We start from the raw sequence: 17,925 nt of genomic DNA on the forward strand, positions 1-17,925 counted from the left end.
ACACATATTCTGTTCTTGTTGGTTGGAGTGTTCTATAAATGTCAATTAAGTTAAGATGGTTGATGGTGTTGTTCAAGTGTTCTGTATTAATGATTTTATCTACTTGTTCTGTCAGTTACTGAAAGTGGTGTTGAGATTTTCAACTATAGTTGTGGATTTGCTTATTTACCTAGCAGTGCTGTCAGTTTTTTTGTCCTGTTGAAGTACTCTTATTGGTTGCATAAACATTTAGGATTGTTACATTCTTTTGATGAAATGACCCAGTTATCATTATTGAAATGACCCTCTTTATCCCTTTTAGGGTTAATTGCTCTGAAATCTACTTTCTCTTACATTAATGTAGTCAATCCAGCTTTCTTTGTTTGGTGCTAATATGGCGTATCTTTTTCCCATCCTTTTATTTTGAACCAATTTTGTGTCTTTCTATTCAAAATGGATTTCTTGTAGACAGCGTATAGTTGAGTCTTTGTTTTTTATCCAGTCTGATAATCTGTGACTTTTAATTGGAGTACTTAAACCATTTATATTTAATGTGATTATATGATGTTGGGTTTTAATCTATATATTGCTGTTTGGTTTCTACTTGTCTCATCTGTTCTTTGTTCCATTTTTCCTCTTTTTCTGCAACTCCTTTTGGGTTGAGTATTTTTTATGATTCTATTTTATCTTTCTTGTTGGCTTATCAGCTGTTAACACTGTATGTTATTTATGTGGATGCATTAGGGTTTACAGTGTACATCTTTAACTTACCCAGTCTTGTCTCCCAAGTGACTCCCCACTCAGCGGGGAGTTTGCTTCTCTCTTTCCTTCTGCCCCTCCCCATTGCTCCTGCGGGCTTGCGTGCGCTCTCTCTCTCTCTAATAAATAAAATCTTTTTAAAAATGCCATGTAAGAATCTTACAGCAGTGTTTTTCTATTTCTGCCCTCCCCACCTTTGTGCTGTTGTCATCATTGTACATTTTACTTCCACCTGTGTTATCAGTTCCATGATACATTGTTATAAACAGTTGATTATCTTTTAAACAGATTTAAAGAAGAAGAAAAACCTCTTTTGTTTACCCAGATGGTTTTATCATTTCCAGTGTCCTTCAGTTCTTTGTTCAGTCCCATGTCTCTGTCTTCTATGGTTTCCCTTCTGCTTTAAGAACTTCCTCTAACATTTCTTCAGGTGTAGATCTGAATTCTTTCAGCTTTCATGTGTTTGCCAAAGTCTTTATTTCACTTTTGTTTTTGAATGTTTTGTTGACCATACTTCAAGTATTTTGAATATTTTCACCAAGAATTCTAGGTTGACAGTTTTTTCTTTCACTGACTTAAGGTTGCTGCCCCACTTTAACTTTAGTAACAACCATAACCTTAAAAAAATTTTTTGATCCTTATGTTTCCTAATTATAAATGTTCATTGTAGACATTATAAAAAGCAGATAGTTAAAAAGAACAAAATTAAAATCACCTTTATTCCCACCACAAAGGTTCAGTCACTATTTACATATTATTCATCTTTATTTTCTGAAAATGTAGTTTTTTAAAGTAAAGTTTGAATACATGCTGCTTTGTAACCTCCTCTTTCAGCTTAAACATGATTGTGAACATTTTCCAAGTTATGAATTCTTAACAGAATCCCATTTTTATATTTAATATAGGCCTTTCCCAGGGCTCTAAAGCAGTTACAACTTACATTATTTAAGTCATTTGGCATCTGGACATTCATGCAAGAACCGCAGTTTGGGTTAGAAGACTTTTAATGGTATTTTGGAAAATATTTTGAATCTTCAAGGACATAAAACTTACCAATAGGGAACAATGGTTGACAGTTATAATCTCCACTGACAGACATAAGAAACTCCTAAAAATGAACTGATAGCTTTTTTTTTTCCCCTCCACTGATTGACATTGGGGATCCTCCTCTCGCGTTGTTACCAACGATGCTACGATAAATGGACACACTGATCATTTTGCATGCTTGCAGCTGTCTGTATCTGTAGGCTAAACTCTCCAGTGCTGGACTTCTGAGGCCACGGAGGCATCTGTGTACTTGTGGACATACGTGGGTGTAATTATGACAGCTGTTGCCACATTTACCCCTGTAGAGGTTGTATCATTTATCTTCCCACAAGCAGTGTATGATGACAAGCTTGCCTGTATCTTTGCCCAGAGTGTCACATTTGTTATCAGACTTCAGGGTGACTGTCCATCTGGTAGGTGAGAAAATGGACTGATAGCTTTTGTTTTCCGCATGTTCTATCATCTGCTTTCCTTTTCTCTCCTGATCTTTGTTTTGTCTGTTTCTCCGGTTGCTCTTGAGATGTTGTGCTTTCTCCTCACTTGTCTTACCTTTCTCTAAAGTATTACCAAAAAATTCCTAGTTCATTAGTTAACATTTGAGTAGCTTTCACAGTTTAGATATGCTGTGTCATCGATGGATACGTAACAGGATACTCATGATAATGATTCAGAATTACCAAAATAAAGCATAACCAGGTTTCTTGGTTGTTGTTTTTTTTAAGATTTTATTTATTTATTTGAGAGAGAGAGGGAACACAAGCAGGGGGAGTGGGAGAGGGAGAAGCAGGCTCCCCGCTGAGCAGAGAGCCCGAGGAGGGGCTCGATCCCAGGACACCGGGATCATGACCCGAGCCTAAGGCAGACACTCAACTGACTGAGCCACCCAGGCGCCCCTCAGGTTTCTTGTTTTTTAAGCCCTTTAAAATGTTGAAATAGAGGCATCTGGCTGGCTCGGTCGGTAGAGCATGCGACTCTTGATCTTGGGGTCGTGAGTTTGAGCCCCATGTTGGGCATAGAGCTTACTTTAAAAAATGTTGAAATAGATAAAAGAATGAGTAGTTGGCCCCTTTCACAACAACAGTACATCTACCTTGTTAAAGTTCATTAACATCTAAAGGACCGCTAAGAAAGGGCCTACGTGACATTTTAATGCTTCATGGTCTTAACAGTTCAGTTTTGTAATCGTGTGTAGAGCTCACACCCTAACAACATGGGCACATCAGCCCGCTTCTGTGGGCAGGTGGCGCTGAAAGGGTGTGGCAAACAACAAAACAACAGAGAGCAGAGTGATTCTTCTGTATTCAAGGCAGCCTTTGACAGGGGTCTGTGGTTACATTTCCTGTGTTGATGATATTTGGTATTTTCACCTACATTGTTGCTTAATTTTTATCAGAGTGGTCTGGGGAATGGGAGCCAGAGGACTTAGCTTCCGTGGAAAGTCTTTTTCTCCAGGAACCAAATTGGACCACTCTCTGTGACCTGTGCAACCCCGTTACTCATTTCTAAAGCAGCACTCAAGTGTCGCCAGTAATGTAATGTCATCTGCGGACGCCTGCAGTCGGTGTCTCTCTGGAGTTCTGGTGCCCTGCCCGTGTCTGCTCGCAGTCCTCTGACTTGTGTTTCCAGGTGTGGGACAGAGCACATCAAATGAAGTTCTGATCATCCCTTTCAGGCCTGTACTGCTATAAAGTAGAATTCAGTCATGCCTTCTCGTCTGCGGCTCTCTGGGATCACGGCTGAACCCAACTAGTCGATTGGTTTGTCAGCGGCTGCGCTGAGCAGCATTTCTCTGCAGGGCTGTCACGTGGCCCCGTGTGGAGGTGCTGGGAATTCCTAATGTTGTGTGTTTGGGGATTTAGGACACCCAACAGATTTTGTAGCATTATCACAAGCAACAAGAACAATAATTGTACTCAGCCTATTTTGTGCATGGTTTAATTTACCATCACGCCATGACTAAGTTTTGGGTATAAAAAATATTCGAAGGTTGGATAAATTGCTGCTTTTATTTTTACTTATAATTTCTTTTTTGTTCGTCTTTGGGAAAGCATGAAAGATTTTCATTTCCCTTGTGATTTTTTTTTTTTAAAGATTTTATTTATTTATTTGACAGAGAGAGAGACACAGCGAGAGAGGGAACACAAGCAGGGGGAGTGGGAGAGGGAGAAGCAGGCTTCCCGTGGAGCAGGGAGCCCAATGCGGGGCTCGATCCCAGGCCCCTGGGTTCATGACCTGAGCCAAAGGCAGACACTTAACGACTGAACCACCCAGGCGCCCCTCCCTTGTGATTTTTATGAGCTCAAACCACATCTTTACCCAGGTCTGCCGTGTCTGCCCGGGGCTTTCTCAGCCCCAGCAACCCCACTCCCACATTCCTTCTCTCTGTGGTGGAACATCTCAGGGGAGCAGAGATGTGTTTCTTCAGAGAACACGTTTATAGTTTCTTCTGTCTTCCTGGAAAAGCAAAGGGGGGTTGTTTCATTGAAAACAACCCATTTTTTCTTGTCTCTCCATCTCATAATGTTTGGGAAGGCTCCTGTGTTAATCCAGCAGAGAATCGTGAGGAGCTTGTAAGATCGTTACATCGTTTGATAATTTTCTTCTATGAGGCATGGACTTATTTTTGTCTTTCCTCTTCCAAGTTAATTTTTTGATGGAAAAATGGCAATCCTCCCTACTCTAGGGGGAATTCTGAAAAATAAAACTGGATCCTACAGCTACTACTGCTATACTTAACAGTCAAAGTAGCTTTGGACTGAGGACAGATACATAAATTGCTCCCAGGAACCGAGAATAGAGCTTTTATCCATGATTGCATTAAGCAAGTGGGTCTGTTCCCTCATACTTGAACACTAAATAATTACTAAACAATTCACTGCATACTGCGTTCAGGGTAAAGATCTCATTTCTACAAATAGTGGATAGACTTACTTCTCAGACGGCAGCGAAGGTGCAGGCTCTGTGGTCAGGCGGTGCATTGGATTATCTTGTGTGCTGGCCTGGGGGGCACTGGGCTCGAGGGGGTGGCTGCAGTCTCCTCCTTGAGCAACACCTTGGAGCTGTTTATCGCAGCAGCTCCCATACATCCCATGGATCCTGTCGAACGTTTTCTCAGGCTTGGAGAAGAGAATCAGGCATGCCCCACAGAGTCTAGAACTAGGATGGGGGGCAGGGAGAGGATAAAGAAGGCTGACTCTCCAGATAAGAAAAAGCTCTACTTCTGAATAGTTTTAACATTTTTTCTTAGGATTTCAGGAAGAAAAAAAAGTTTTAAGCTCACTGCTTTGACTTTTATGCTGAAGACTCAAATTTCATTTAAAGAATTTATTCTTCAGAAAAGTGTCACATGACTTTGGTTAGGGTCCCTGGCATATCCTACTCAAAATTGGTATCATTTATTGGATAGAAGGTAGGCTCAAAGATGAATGCGATCTCCACCCACATGTCTTTTTCTTGAGCATATGCTTTTTTTTTTTTTTCCAGTTCTTCGGTGCCATACTCTGCAGCCAAGACACCTCACCCTGCAGTGACCCCAGCAGCTGCTAACCAGGCTAAGCAGGTGACTTACTGATTTTTGCTTTTTTGAACAGCCTTGCAGTGTCTGTCTTTGAAACTGAAGACAGTACTGTTTTAAGTCCTGACTTTGTTTAAACAAACTATAAGTCCGACAAAGAACTGTGATCCTTTCCCTATAATTTATGCCGGTCTTGACACAGTAGGTCAGTCGGGACCTGACATTGTCTTCTTGTGCCATTTGACATTCTGCACCTAGTCATCTTGGGTCAAAATTCTAATACCTTATCATTGTAAGGGTTATTTGGGTTTCTAATTTACCTGCACTTAACATGATCTTCGTTAACCCATACGACAACCATGTGCAGTAGAACAGGGCATGTATTCAAATGTGTTTCACTGATGAAGAAAAGCTGAGGTGCAAGTGACTGATGCAGGCTCACGTGATCAGTAAATGCTGGAGCCAGAGCTGGAGTCCAGCTCTCGTACCTTCTTCCCGTCTGTGGTTTTTACACTGCCACCTTTCAGGATCAGTGCCTGGGGATCAGCTTCTCTGGCTTCCTCCTACAGTGTCTGTTGTTCAGAGATTGCATATTCAGTAATGTTCGTTATGTCTACATTTAGGCTTTTGCCTGATAAACATTTTTTCTTACAAATATAGGGTACATTGTAAACAGTTAAACAATCCAGAAAAGAATAATCAGAGATGGCTGAAAGGTAGATTAAGCTATCTCTGAAATCTTACCTAAGAAGACCTGGTTTCTCTTCTACTCTCCATGTCTCTGAGATGAGTCATTTCAGATTGTGTTTGAGATTGAACATCAGAATTTGCCTATTTTGAGTTCTCAACATGGCTCTGAGCCTTAGTTTGCCGTGACTTAAAATGGCATTTAAGCATTTAGCATCTGGTCATGATTCTGGAGGGTTCCATTTTGGCCTTGGAGGACACCTGGGTAGGCCTAAGTCATAACAAATGAGTAAAGGAACATTGCCCAGAGATGGAGAAGGTAAACAGTTTTGCTTTTTATTTTATTATAAATTTATTGTGAGCCAGCACCCATTTCATCCATTCACTTACTCACCTACCTGATAATCCAGTGCTTCTTGTGTGCCAGGCACTGTGCTGGGCACTGGGAAAATAGCCACATAGGCAAGACTGCATTCTTGGAGCTTGCAGGATATTCCCATTTCCATCCTCCAATACACTCTTACACACAGCAGGCATTTAAAAATACTCACTTAGGGGCGCCTGGGTGGCTCAGTCGTTAAGTGTCTGCCTTCGGCTCAGGTCGTGATCCCAGGGTCCTGGGATTGAGCCCCGCATCGGGCTCCCTGCTCAGCTGGGAGCCTGCTTCTCCCTCTCCCACTCCCCCTACTTGTGTTCCCTCTCTAGCTGTGTCTCTCTGTCAAATAAATAAATAAAATCTTTAAAAAAAATAAATAAAAATACTAAAATTGTAAGGATTTTTAAAATTAAGCTAAATAAAAGTATTTATGCTTGCTTACTTTTAAATGATGTTCTCCTTTTACATGTTTCTTTTTTCTAAAGGATGGTTAGTGGTTTCACATAAATGTTCTGCTTGTGTTCTGTTACAGGGATCTCTAATAAATTCCCTAAAGTCTCCGGGGCCCACGCCAGTGTCTGGTCAGTTGTCATCTGGTGATAAAGCTTCAGGTCAGTTTGCATTTTTGCTTTAGTGAAACTAGAGGTGAAAGAAACCCCCCATAGCAGTTCAGCGTTCTAGATCACAGAGGCAGTTGACATAGGAAATCAAATAAAGAGATCTTTGGAAGGCCTCAGTCAATGAAGAATCTCCAGGAAATTAGTGAGCCCTTCATCAGCTCTGCAGACTTCTGAAATTTGAGCACAGTAGGAGAAAAATCTTCCTGGAAATGCTTTTCCTGAAAAGGAGCAATAGTGTTGTCTTCACTAGCCTTGCTGGAACATCAAGAGGGGAGGGGAATGGAACATGAACTGTATTCTTCTACTAAAAGGGATGAAAAATCCTCTTGGTTCACAGTGATAATTCAAAGCTGGTAAAATGCAGAAGGTAAAACAGATGTGTTGTAATATAAGATGTCAGAGTAGATGTCATGTCAGTATCAGATTTTACGACCTCACGTACTTCCCAGTACCCACTCAAGCTTAGTTATTCTTAACTAAAATTTGTAGTTTTTGTAGTCACCATTGGTGCTTTGACCAAGAGGTCCACGTTGCCCAAACCACCTTGAAGCACAAGGTTATGTATAACCTGATGTTGATCCTCAGCATCTCCTTCTGTGGGCACCTTTTTTATAACCCTTAATTTGGCATGTGTTACTTTCTGCTTTGGGGGTCTTGTGCCGCCCACAGCTCTGAGTTTTCACCACACTTGGGACTCCAGCTTTGTTTTCATTCATGCTCTCAAGTGGGTCTCCAGGCAGATTCTGTTGGAGACTGAACCCCCCACATCAGCAGCCCGCTTCCCATCATCTCTGCTCAGCCATACCGTCATTCTAACTTTCTCTGTACTCAAAAGCTGTCTGACTAGATACTGGGTTTATCATTGCACTCAAGCAAACCATTAGCGTATACGCTACAGGTGTATTCTAGAATATGGCTTAGTGCAGAGCCACCATTGTCGCCATGGACGCTCTCCTTGAGAAGGAGGTACGGAGCACTTCTGGACTGGGATCTAAAGTTTACTGAAGGAAAAATTTAGCAGGGTTGCCAAAGACTTCTGAATCATTTAGGTATCAAATTAAGAAGTTTGTTTCCATTTCTGGCTCATGTTTTAGAAAGTTTTTGAAAGACCCTGTATCCCAACTTCTTTCAAGGACTGCTTTGAAGGGCTTTTTGTCACTCCTGAACTTAAGAACCAAGGAAATCTAAGAAACTTTGCTTCACATACATCTTACACAGTTAGCGTGACTTGCCCGGACATTTCTAAGATTTATCACGTAGCAGTGATTGTGAAATACTGTCTTTCATTGCTGGACATTTACTTCTCTTTTCACTTGCTGGATAATCAAAGGAAAAGGACTTTTGGAGGCAGAAAAATTTCCCTGAAAAATACTATTTAAAAGTTTACAAAAAGTTTCTTTAAAAATTTTTTTCTGAAACCTCTATAGTTCTTTAAGAATGAAAATACCTTCATTGTTTTTTCTGATTATAAAACTATTATAGATGCTCAAAAAAATTTACATTGAAGAGATATATAATGTAGAAAGTGGAAGCTGCCCATTAAATTCGTATTCCAGAAATAACAACCCTTAATGATTTAATTTGTATATCTTGAAGGTTACTTCATTGTTGTTTTTCAAACAAAAATGGACATATCCTGTATGTTAACCCTCCCCTATTGCAGTAAATACTCTGTTCATCTTTCCAGATCTGACACAGCTCCACCTCACTTGTATCAGCTGTAGCCTAGGACTTGCACCCTGTTAAGTTCTACCAGTACTATGCTGACAGTTTAGATTGTTTCTGCTTTTTCAAGATTATAAGCAAGGTTGCATTGAATATCCTTAATACACAGCACATTACATTATAGTAGTTTTTAAAATAATTTTACTAATATCTACCTTGGACTCATTTGAAGAGAATGTACTTTTTCTTACGTTTGATTTGGTTTGGGCTTTTTTTTTTTTTTTTTTTAAAGTAGGTGCCATGCTGGGCGTGGGGCCCAACCTGGGGCTTGAACTCAGGAACCCAATATCAAGACCTGAGCTGACTGAGATCAAGAGTCAGACGCTTAACGGACTGAGCCACCCAGGTGCCCCAGTTTGGGCTTTTTAGATAAAGTGTTTCCTCTCCCTCCCTTTTTTAAAGTAGAGCAATAGGCGGGAGATTGAAGGTAATACCCCGAACTGTTCATGAGTACTTACAGTGAAATTGAACGTGGGGAAGAGGTTGGATTACGCTTTTAGCATTCTGCGCTTCTCTGCATTACAGCAATCATGTAATACTTCGGTAATGAAAAAGAAGGCTATTTGTTAAATATAAAACTATTCTCTATGAGAAATATAGGAATGTAGGGAGAAAGCAGATGGCCATGAAGTCACTACTGAAGAGATGTTTCACATATTAACCTATTTCTCTTTGGATTTTTTTTTTCTTCAGTATATATTACTTTTCCATAATTACAAAACTTCATTGTAAATTATGTCTTATAAAATTATAAAACTACTTTCAAAGTCAATTTAAACTGCACTGGAATCATTTTGATAGCTTTTGTGGAAAGGAGGGTGGGGCATGTGTTGGTTTGGAATTAACACTGACAGAGCCAATGAGCAAGTTCAGAGGCCTTGCACACGAGTTTGGAATGCACCCGCTCCCCTGGCCCCTGACCTGGCCCGTCGGGAGAGCACGGTGGGGCCCGCAGGCTGGGGCTCTGCTCCTTTATGTGGCATCGCGTGGCTGGGGCTGTGCGGAATCACAAACTGGAATGGTGTTTCTAACAGCTTTTTGTAATGTTCTTATTTTCTTTCCCACGATTTCAGGGCCAGGGGCAGCCAAGATAGAAACAGCTGTGACTTCTCCCCCGCCTGCTGCTGGGCAGCTCAGCAAGTCTTTCTCATTTTCTCCGGCAGGGTCAGTAATGAACTTAAATTTCGTGGCAGATCGCCAGCAACCTTATAGATAGCTTCCCCCAGTCTTACAGTCAGAGGTATATTTATCTGCTTACTAAGTGTATATGAACCCGGAGTTGTTATCACTTCAATAATGCATCTGATGATAGTAGCAGCAGCTTATTGTTCTAATGTAAATCTACAGCTGACCCTTGAGCAACATGGGTTTGAATGGCACAGGCCCACTTGTATGCAGGGTTTTTTTGCCAATAAATGCAGTACGGTATCGTAGATATCTTTTCTCTTTTGATTTTCTTAATATTTTTTTCTCTGGCTTACTGTATTGTAAGGTACAGGATATAATGCATATAATATGTGTTCATCACCTGTTGATGTTCTCAATAAGGCTTCCTGTCAACAAAAGGCTATTAGTAGTTAAGTTTTGGGGAGTCATAAGTTATACACAGATTTTCCACTGCATGGGGGTGGGTGCCTCTACCCCCACATTGTTCAAGGGCCAGCTGTATTTCCCCTTTTCAGTTCAAGTTTATACGTGTGTTACTATATTTCTTTGTTTTGTTTTTTAGGATAAGCCTCCTTTTCTTTAGGTAGAAGGTCTGTGTCAGATTCTGTGCTTGGTCTTCTAGCTTATCACCCTGACATATTTGCATTCTCACACCATTTGGGGGCTAGGTGTAATGTTTGGATTGGCTTTACTGTTTGAGAGGTCACTACATTAAACTGAGAGAAGGTGACGAAAAACAGTAGCCATTGGGAAATCTGGGTCTTACATAGATATGGGGAAGTGTTCCTGTTTCATTTTTCTAAAAGTAATGATGGCTGTACTTGTGAAGTTGAGTCATTTTTAAAAATGAAAGAGTCTTCTAACTTCTTTCCACGGGAGCCTTGATTAACCTCAGAGGGACAGTACCTCTGCTCTGTGCTGGAGACACTCGTGTGGAGCCCTGGGGGAGGGGCCTTCAGCAGGGAGCTAGGCTCTGTGGAGTAGAGATAAAAACCTATCCAAAGATTTTTTTTGCCGTTGAAGGGTTGCATGTTCAGTTCCATTAGGAAAGCTTCTGGAGCTCTTCCATTTCATGCTTTTGTGACTGGAATCACATTAACCACAGTCTCTCCCCTGATGCGAATGTGTTTCCTAAGAGTCGTTCAACCTAACACGTTAAGAGCAAAGAGGGGGTTAGAATAGAATTTGAGGGGGGGGAAGTTAAATATTTTTTCTTTACTGTAAATCATTGTGTTTTATACTTCTCAAAGATAGTTTGGAGCCAATCTTAAAGAGTAGGTCAGTGCCAGGAGTTATTGCTACCTTCACAAAGGCTAATAATCTTCACTTCTGTAAATGGATATTCTTCTTCCCATTTTTAAGATAAGATGAAAAAGTTTGGGTCACTAGGTCAATGGCTTACCTCTATTAGAGAAAATTTCTTCACCAAGCTTGAGACAAAGAAAGGATTTTTTTAAAAATATGATAAAATGTTTAACACATCCTCTTAGATGGTCTTTGTCCATTCAAGGAAGGCAGTGATGGGTAAGAAAAACCTAAATCCTTACAATACTATATTTGATATGCTTGGCCCTTTATGTTTTAAAACTGTGGTTTTAAATTTGCTATTTGAACTTTTATCACAGTGAATAGTCTCTTCTGGTTCCCGCACGCGCTGAATTTTCTCCTTTGGCTGTGGTGTCTTAACTCACAGTTTAAAGAAAATCTACAATAGGAGAGAGGGGTTGATAAAAGAGTCCGGAAATGGTTTGAACCAAATTTTCCCAGCCAAGAACTAAGAGTTCTGTCCAGACAGCAGGGATGGTGGCCTCTGTTTCAGGCTTTCCTCCCTGCTCCCTGGCAGTGTGGCATGCTCCTGACGAGCTCTCTGATCTTGGGGTGGGTGATGAGGGCTTCTCCCTGGCCCGGCTCCCTTGCCTCCATCATGAGACACGCCGTCTGCCCTCGCCACCGTGCCCGCGTGCACATTCCCATTGCATTTCCACGACAGCTCCTTAGCTGGCCTTGGCACAGGGCCTCACCCAGACTCTGCCGTGGAAAGCCCGGCCGTCCCTCTGAGCCCTTTACTACCTCTGAGATCCATGCTTTCACCCTGCTGTCATTTATCTTCTCAGTTGTAAGTTCCTACGAGCAGATCGATCGTGTAAGTCGTAAAATGTGACATTGAAAGGGCCGTATTGTGCCCCAGGTGTTTAACTTCTCTTCTTGCGCTCCCTAGGACTGGCTTTAATTTTGGGATAATCACACCAACCCCGTCTTCTAACGTCACTGCCACACAAGGTACAGTCTCTCTCTGCGGGGCGCAGCCGTCCTTTTGTGTTCCCTCTAAACAAATGCTGGGTTTTCGTACAGATGCGTCGACATTTTCCTTGCTGCTGAGTCTTGCTTAAAGCATCTGCAGTAAGTTCGGTGTCGAGGTTGTGCATTCAAAATAAGCTGGATTTAAACTAAACGGGAGGACTTCTGTTGACTTTTTAAATTAAGAACAAGGAAAGGATTTGCTTCTGGAAAAGCAAGGCTGTACTTTTGATGTGGATGTTAACATGGGAATTAAAATGTCTCCCTCCATCTTCTTATCTGTAAAAGACTGTTCATCTTCTCCCCTGCATAACCTGTTGGCAAACACACTGGTCCTCTGTGTGTTGTTATGTGTCCAGCAACTGGCATGTTTTTAATGTTGAAAAGAATTTAGGGACCTGTAAAGAAACCACATGTATTTTTTAAGTGCCTTCCAGTTCTCAGTTTAAGTAATTAAGTTTATTTTTCTTTCATTTTAAAAAGCAAGCTCTTATTATGAAAGTGATGTATTCTAGAATCACGCGTTGTACCCCTCAGTTACTGCATTTCTGTTATATGTCCTTCCGGGTGTTTTGTCTTCTACTTTATCTCATTTAACACCATCTCTTACGACTTTTTCCAGTATTACTGGAAATTTTACATAAATGTTATTTGTAGTGGCTACATAATTTCTATCTTGTATATATGCCTTGAACTATTTAACCCATTTACCTGTTGGACATTTAGGTTGTTTCCAGATGTTCCCTATGATAAATAAGACATTGACCATCTTTCATCTGTTCATTCAACAAATATTTTTTGAGTCCTTTCTCTGTGCCAACCCAAGTGGTAGAGGCTTTAGTAAAAAAGGGGATCCCTTAAGATCTGGAGGGAGATTAGGGGGCTGAAAGCGTGGCAGACTTCCTAAACCTGATTTGTGTGTGGCACTTAAAGCGTTGGTAGTTTCCTTCCTTCCTTTCTAGAATAGTAATTCTTGAACTGTTTTTGTAACCTTTGCCCACTTAGATAGGGCAGAGTACCCTCGAGGCCCATCTCTTCCCCATCCCCCTTTCTAGAGGAAAAACAACTCAGTGATATAAAAAGATTAAGAGGAATAAAATAATAACTGTCAGAAGTCATAAGTAAAATAGTCATAAAATGCAGGGGTAATTTCATAAACATTTTAGTTAATACGAGAATAGAAACAACCCAAAACCATAAGCAACACAGTACAACAGCAGTGATACAACAGGGTCTTTCAGGAAATTGTACATGGGAAGTTGGGGCTTTATAGCCTTCCCAAGAACAATATGGAGTTAGAAATATCAATAAACACTATAATAGGTTAATTTTACCTATAACTATCCAATTTTGGTTACTTTTATTTGTTGACCGCTTACTGTTTGACCAGGCCTTATCAGGGCTTCACCTAGATTTCATTTAATCTTTATAACAGCTCTTTGAGGTGGCTACTGTTACTGTGTTTATTTTCCAAATGGGGAACCTGAGGCCCAGAGAGGTAAAGTAACTTTTTCAGAGTTGCACAGCCAGCAAGTGGCAGAGTGCCCGGCTTCAGAGCCCGTGTCCTTGACCACGAGTCCATGTTGCCCTCTGTAGAGCTGCTTACTGAGGTGAGCACTAGGACGTAGCCCTTCATTGTACATAAAAACAATAGTCTGTGGTACATAAAAATAATAGTCTGTGGACTGACGCAGACAGTGGAAAGACACAGGAGGAGCTTCCATTTTGGATCAAGCCCTGGCATACCAAGAGGTCCATAGACGAGCACAGTGTCAGGAGTGTTATTGAGGAAACACACACGGGAAAATGAGAGAAGATGCCGTCTTATTTCTCTTTTGGGGTAACACTGTGAATTTCATGCCTTCTAGATAGGATGGTGTATTTGTTACGACGGAGCGGTCATAAAAAGGATATTTATTCTTCTCACCTCTGTGAGCTCAGAGCTAGCCCTCCTGTGGAAGAGCATTCATTCACTCTGTTTCCCCGAGGAAAGGCACTGTCATGGAATAGCCGTCCGACCGTATCAAAGGGAGAGAGACCTGGGCTTGGACACAGTCCGTGAGAATGTGACGGGTCATGTGTCACTAAATCCAACCCACTTTCTAATTTCTTTTTCTCGCTAGGGACAGCACCCCCCGCTAAAGAGTCACACCAGCTCGACGCGTTCTCATTTGGCGGGGGAGGCAAACCCTTTTACGAGCCTGTGGCTGAGAGCTCACCCCTGTCGGGGATGACAGCGCCACCCAGCGCCGGAGCCTCTCCTGCCGAGCCTGCGCCTTCCAGCAGCCGACCCCCAGCACCTTCTGGAATTGCTCTTTCTAACAACTCTAGCAAGCTGGAAACTCCACCATCCAAGTTGGGAGAGCTTCTGTTTCCAAGTTCTTTGGCCGGAGAGACCCTGGGAAGTTTCTCGGGACTGCGCGTCGGCCAAGCAGATGATTCCACAAAGCCAGCCATTAAGGCTTCATCCACAAGCCTGACTAGTGCACAGCCGACCAAGACTTCAACCGTCCCCTCGGGGTTTAGTTTTACTGGCCCTCCCGTGTTAGGGAAGCACGCAGAGCCCCCTGTGACCTCCTCTGTGACCGCCGCCACAGGGGCACCGGCAGCAGCGAGCCCAAGCGCTAGCAGTTCCTCGACTGGCATCTTTGGCAGTCTGCCCCTCCCCAGTGCAGGATCCTCCGGGGTGATCGGTTTCAGTGGGATGGCCCCAAGTGGTAGCAAGACGAGTTTTTCCTTTGGAAGCCAACAGACGAGTAGCACAGTACCCCCATCCGCCCCTCCGTCGGCGACAACTGCCGCTCCCCTTCCTACCTCGTTCCCCACCTTGTCATTTGGTAGCCTCCTGAGTTCAGCATCCGCTCCCACCCTGCCTATGTCCTCTGGTAAAAGCACAGAGGAGGCCACGTCCTCAGCTTCGCCTGAGAAGCCAGACAGCAGTGAGGCCTCAGCATCAGCAGCCTCACTCCTGGGGCAGCCCCAGTCAGCCCCGCTTCCCCCAGCTCCTCTGCAGACTTCCGACTCCGGGAAGAAAGAAGCTGCCCTCGCGCAGCCCGCGGTCAGCAGCGCCGGCCCTGCCGCGTCCAGTTCCAGTCTCGTGGCACCCGGTGCAGAGGCCACGCCAGCAGCCCCCGCGGTCCCTGATGTCAAGACGGAGCCGGCAGCTCCTGCTTCCACGCTCTCGGCACCCGGGCAGCCCGCCGTCACGGCAGCGACGACCCCAAGTGCGGTCCCTGTGGCCCTTGAAACCCCAGGTCCCCCCACGACCTCCAGTTCTGTTGCCAGCGTTGCTCCGAGCCTGGCGACGGAGACGGCGGCGTTTGGGACCGCCACTTCGGGCTCCTCTGTCTTCGCTCAGCCACCCGCTGCTAGCTCTAGCTCAGCTTTCAGTCAGCTCCCCAGCAGCACGGCCACCGCCCCCTCGGCTGCCCCCATGTTTGGGCAGGTGGCGGCCAGCACCGCCCCGAGCCTGTTCGCGCAGCAGACGGGCAGCATAGCCAGCTCGGCGGCCGCCACGCCGCCGGTCAGCAGCTCGGGCTTCGGCAGCCCCGCCTTTGGCACCTCGGCCCCCGGGGTCTTTGGACAGGCGTCGTTTGGGCAGGCCCCGGCCTTTGGGCAGTCAACAAGCAGCCCCGCGAGCGGCTTTTCCTTCAGTCAGCCTGGGTTCAGCTCTGTGCCTGCTTTTGGGCAGCCCGTGTCCTCCACCTCCACGTCTGCCAGTGGGAACGTCTTTGGTGCCTCTTCGAGCGCCAGTAGCTCCAGCGCCTTCTCATTCGGACAGTCTTCCGCCAGCACAGGAGGGGTGCTGTTTGGCCAAAGCAACCCTCCTGCGTTTGGGCAGGGTCCCGGCTTTGGGCAGGGAGGCTCTGTGTTTGGTGGCACCTCAGCCACCACCACGACAGCATCATCCTCTGGGTTTAGCTTTTGTCAAGCTTCAGGTAAGAATTTACGGAAGACTTCCTTTGTTCTCCTCTGCATTATTTGAAATGTTTGCAAAAGTCCTATATTACTTTCAAATTAAAGGAAAGGAAGGGAAAACAAAAGAGAGACTCCAAATTCAAGAAGGGTGCTTGGAGCACTGGCGGCTTCAGGAATTTCCTGGGCCTTGTCACCATCGCTGCAGTTCTGCTGCTCAGCAAGTTCTCCACTCTGTTAGCCACGAGAGTGCCAGTTTCGTGGGGAAAAACACAGGCATCTTTAGCTTGAGGTCATGGCAAGTAATGAATGACTCATAAATATGAACCTTTAAATTTGGAAGGTGCTTTAGAGGCTATTATGTCCCAAACTGTCAAGCCTCGAGGAGACCAATCTAGTGTCACGAGGTGCTAACCGTGGAGCCAGAGCCAGACTCCGGAGCGCCTTGTCCGGGTTCGCTGCCTGCCAGCATTTTGTATTCTGCTTCCTCTGACACCATGTTGTTTGCTAGAAGGGCAGATAACTGACGTTTGAAAAGTTGTGTTTTTTCCTACTTTCAGTGTAATTAAAAATCTATAAATGTTACCATTTTTTGAAGTAAAACAATCCACTGTTGCGTGTCCAATTTTAGCAGTTGCTTTTACTTCCACAAGTTATCAGTAGGACAATTTGAAAACAGTTTCCAAGTTTCACTTTCTGATCATTATCTTAGGAAAGGCATTTCTTCAGCAGTTAGGCTCTGGGGGGAGAAACAAGGATTAATGATTTCTTGGTGGGCAAGATTATAAATAACTGCTCATTCGTTCATTGGGTGATTATTTATTTGAAAATGGCTCAATTTATCAGGAAGGAAATTTTTTCTTTCCTTCCTTCAGCAAACGTTTGTTAAGCCCCCACTAAGTTCAGCTACAAGGACACAGGGCTGAAAGAGTCCTGAGATCTACCTGCTGCCCTGTTGGCCTGTGGGAGTTATGGGAAATGTGATGACATAGTGGAGAGAGTGGGCAGGGGGAAAAGCCTGAGGAGTCTTGCAGAGAAGGGTGTTCAACACGCCCTCGGCTGCGTCCTTTTTTTCTGCAGCCTGAACTTGAGAATCCCTTACACACAAGTAGAATCAAACTATTTGAACACATTGAGAACCTCTGAAGAAATCTTTCATCTAGTAACGATGTGGAAAGGTACCTGAGCAGTCTACTCCAGCTCTGGTGGAGGAATTGAGACTTGCCTGAGCTCACCTACCTAGATCAGTGACAGAGATGAGAATGGAACTCCAGCCTTCTAACTCCTTGTCTGGGGCTCTTTGGTTAAAATACACAGTCCCGCCTGGTTTTCCCAGGCCCTGTTCAGACCAGTGCCTCAACCATCTAACACCACCCAGAAGAAAGATGAACTACCCCAAAAGAATCTATTTGAGGGGCACCTGGGTGGCTCAGTCGGTTAAGCGGCTGCCTTCGGCTCAGGTCATGATCCCAGGGTCCTGGGATCGAGCCCCGCATCGGGCTCCCTGCTCTGCGGGAAGCCTACTTCTCCCTCTCCCTCTGCCTGCCTCTCTGCCTACTTGTGCTCTCTATCTCTCTGTCAAATAAATAAATAAAATCTTTAAAAAAAAAAAAAGAACCTGCATTTGAGAACAGTGGAAACCAGGGAGTAAAAATATTCATGGTATTAAGTCAGTCATTGGGAAGACTCCTTGACAGCTAAGTCTCAGGAAAAGCTACCCCGTGCATGTACCACCATTATCAGCTCCTACGCACCTGGAGTTTGGTAGGAGACAAGGATTCGGTCCTCAGGATTTGGGAATTTATGCTAGTATGAAATCTTAGCAATGACCAAAGGTC

The 17,925-nt window shown here is 43.8% G+C and overlaps 1 protein-coding gene across 3 annotated transcripts in view; it reads left to right on the forward strand.

Annotated features, from left to right (window-relative positions):
• NUP214 (nucleoporin 214) overlaps nt 1–17,925 on the forward strand; it is a 98,572-nt gene that overhangs the window by 52,262 nt on the left and 28,385 nt on the right. For all 3 annotated transcript variants that reach the window (XM_036117073.2, XM_036117074.2, XM_078061902.1), the window contains 5 exons: nt 5,269–5,344; nt 6,895–6,973; nt 9,781–9,871; nt 12,093–12,154; nt 14,296–16,110. In XM_036117073.2, the coding sequence (XP_035972966.2) occupies nt 5,269–5,344; nt 6,895–6,973; nt 9,781–9,871; nt 12,093–12,154; nt 14,296–16,110 (2,123 nt within the window). The remainder of the gene's footprint in view (nt 1–5,268; nt 5,345–6,894; nt 6,974–9,780; nt 9,872–12,092; nt 12,155–14,295; nt 16,111–17,925) is intronic.

This window comes from Halichoerus grypus, chromosome 14, assembly GCF_964656455.1.
Source record: "Halichoerus grypus chromosome 14, mHalGry1.hap1.1, whole genome shotgun sequence".
Taxonomy (NCBI): domain Eukaryota; kingdom Metazoa; phylum Chordata; class Mammalia; order Carnivora; family Phocidae; genus Halichoerus; species Halichoerus grypus.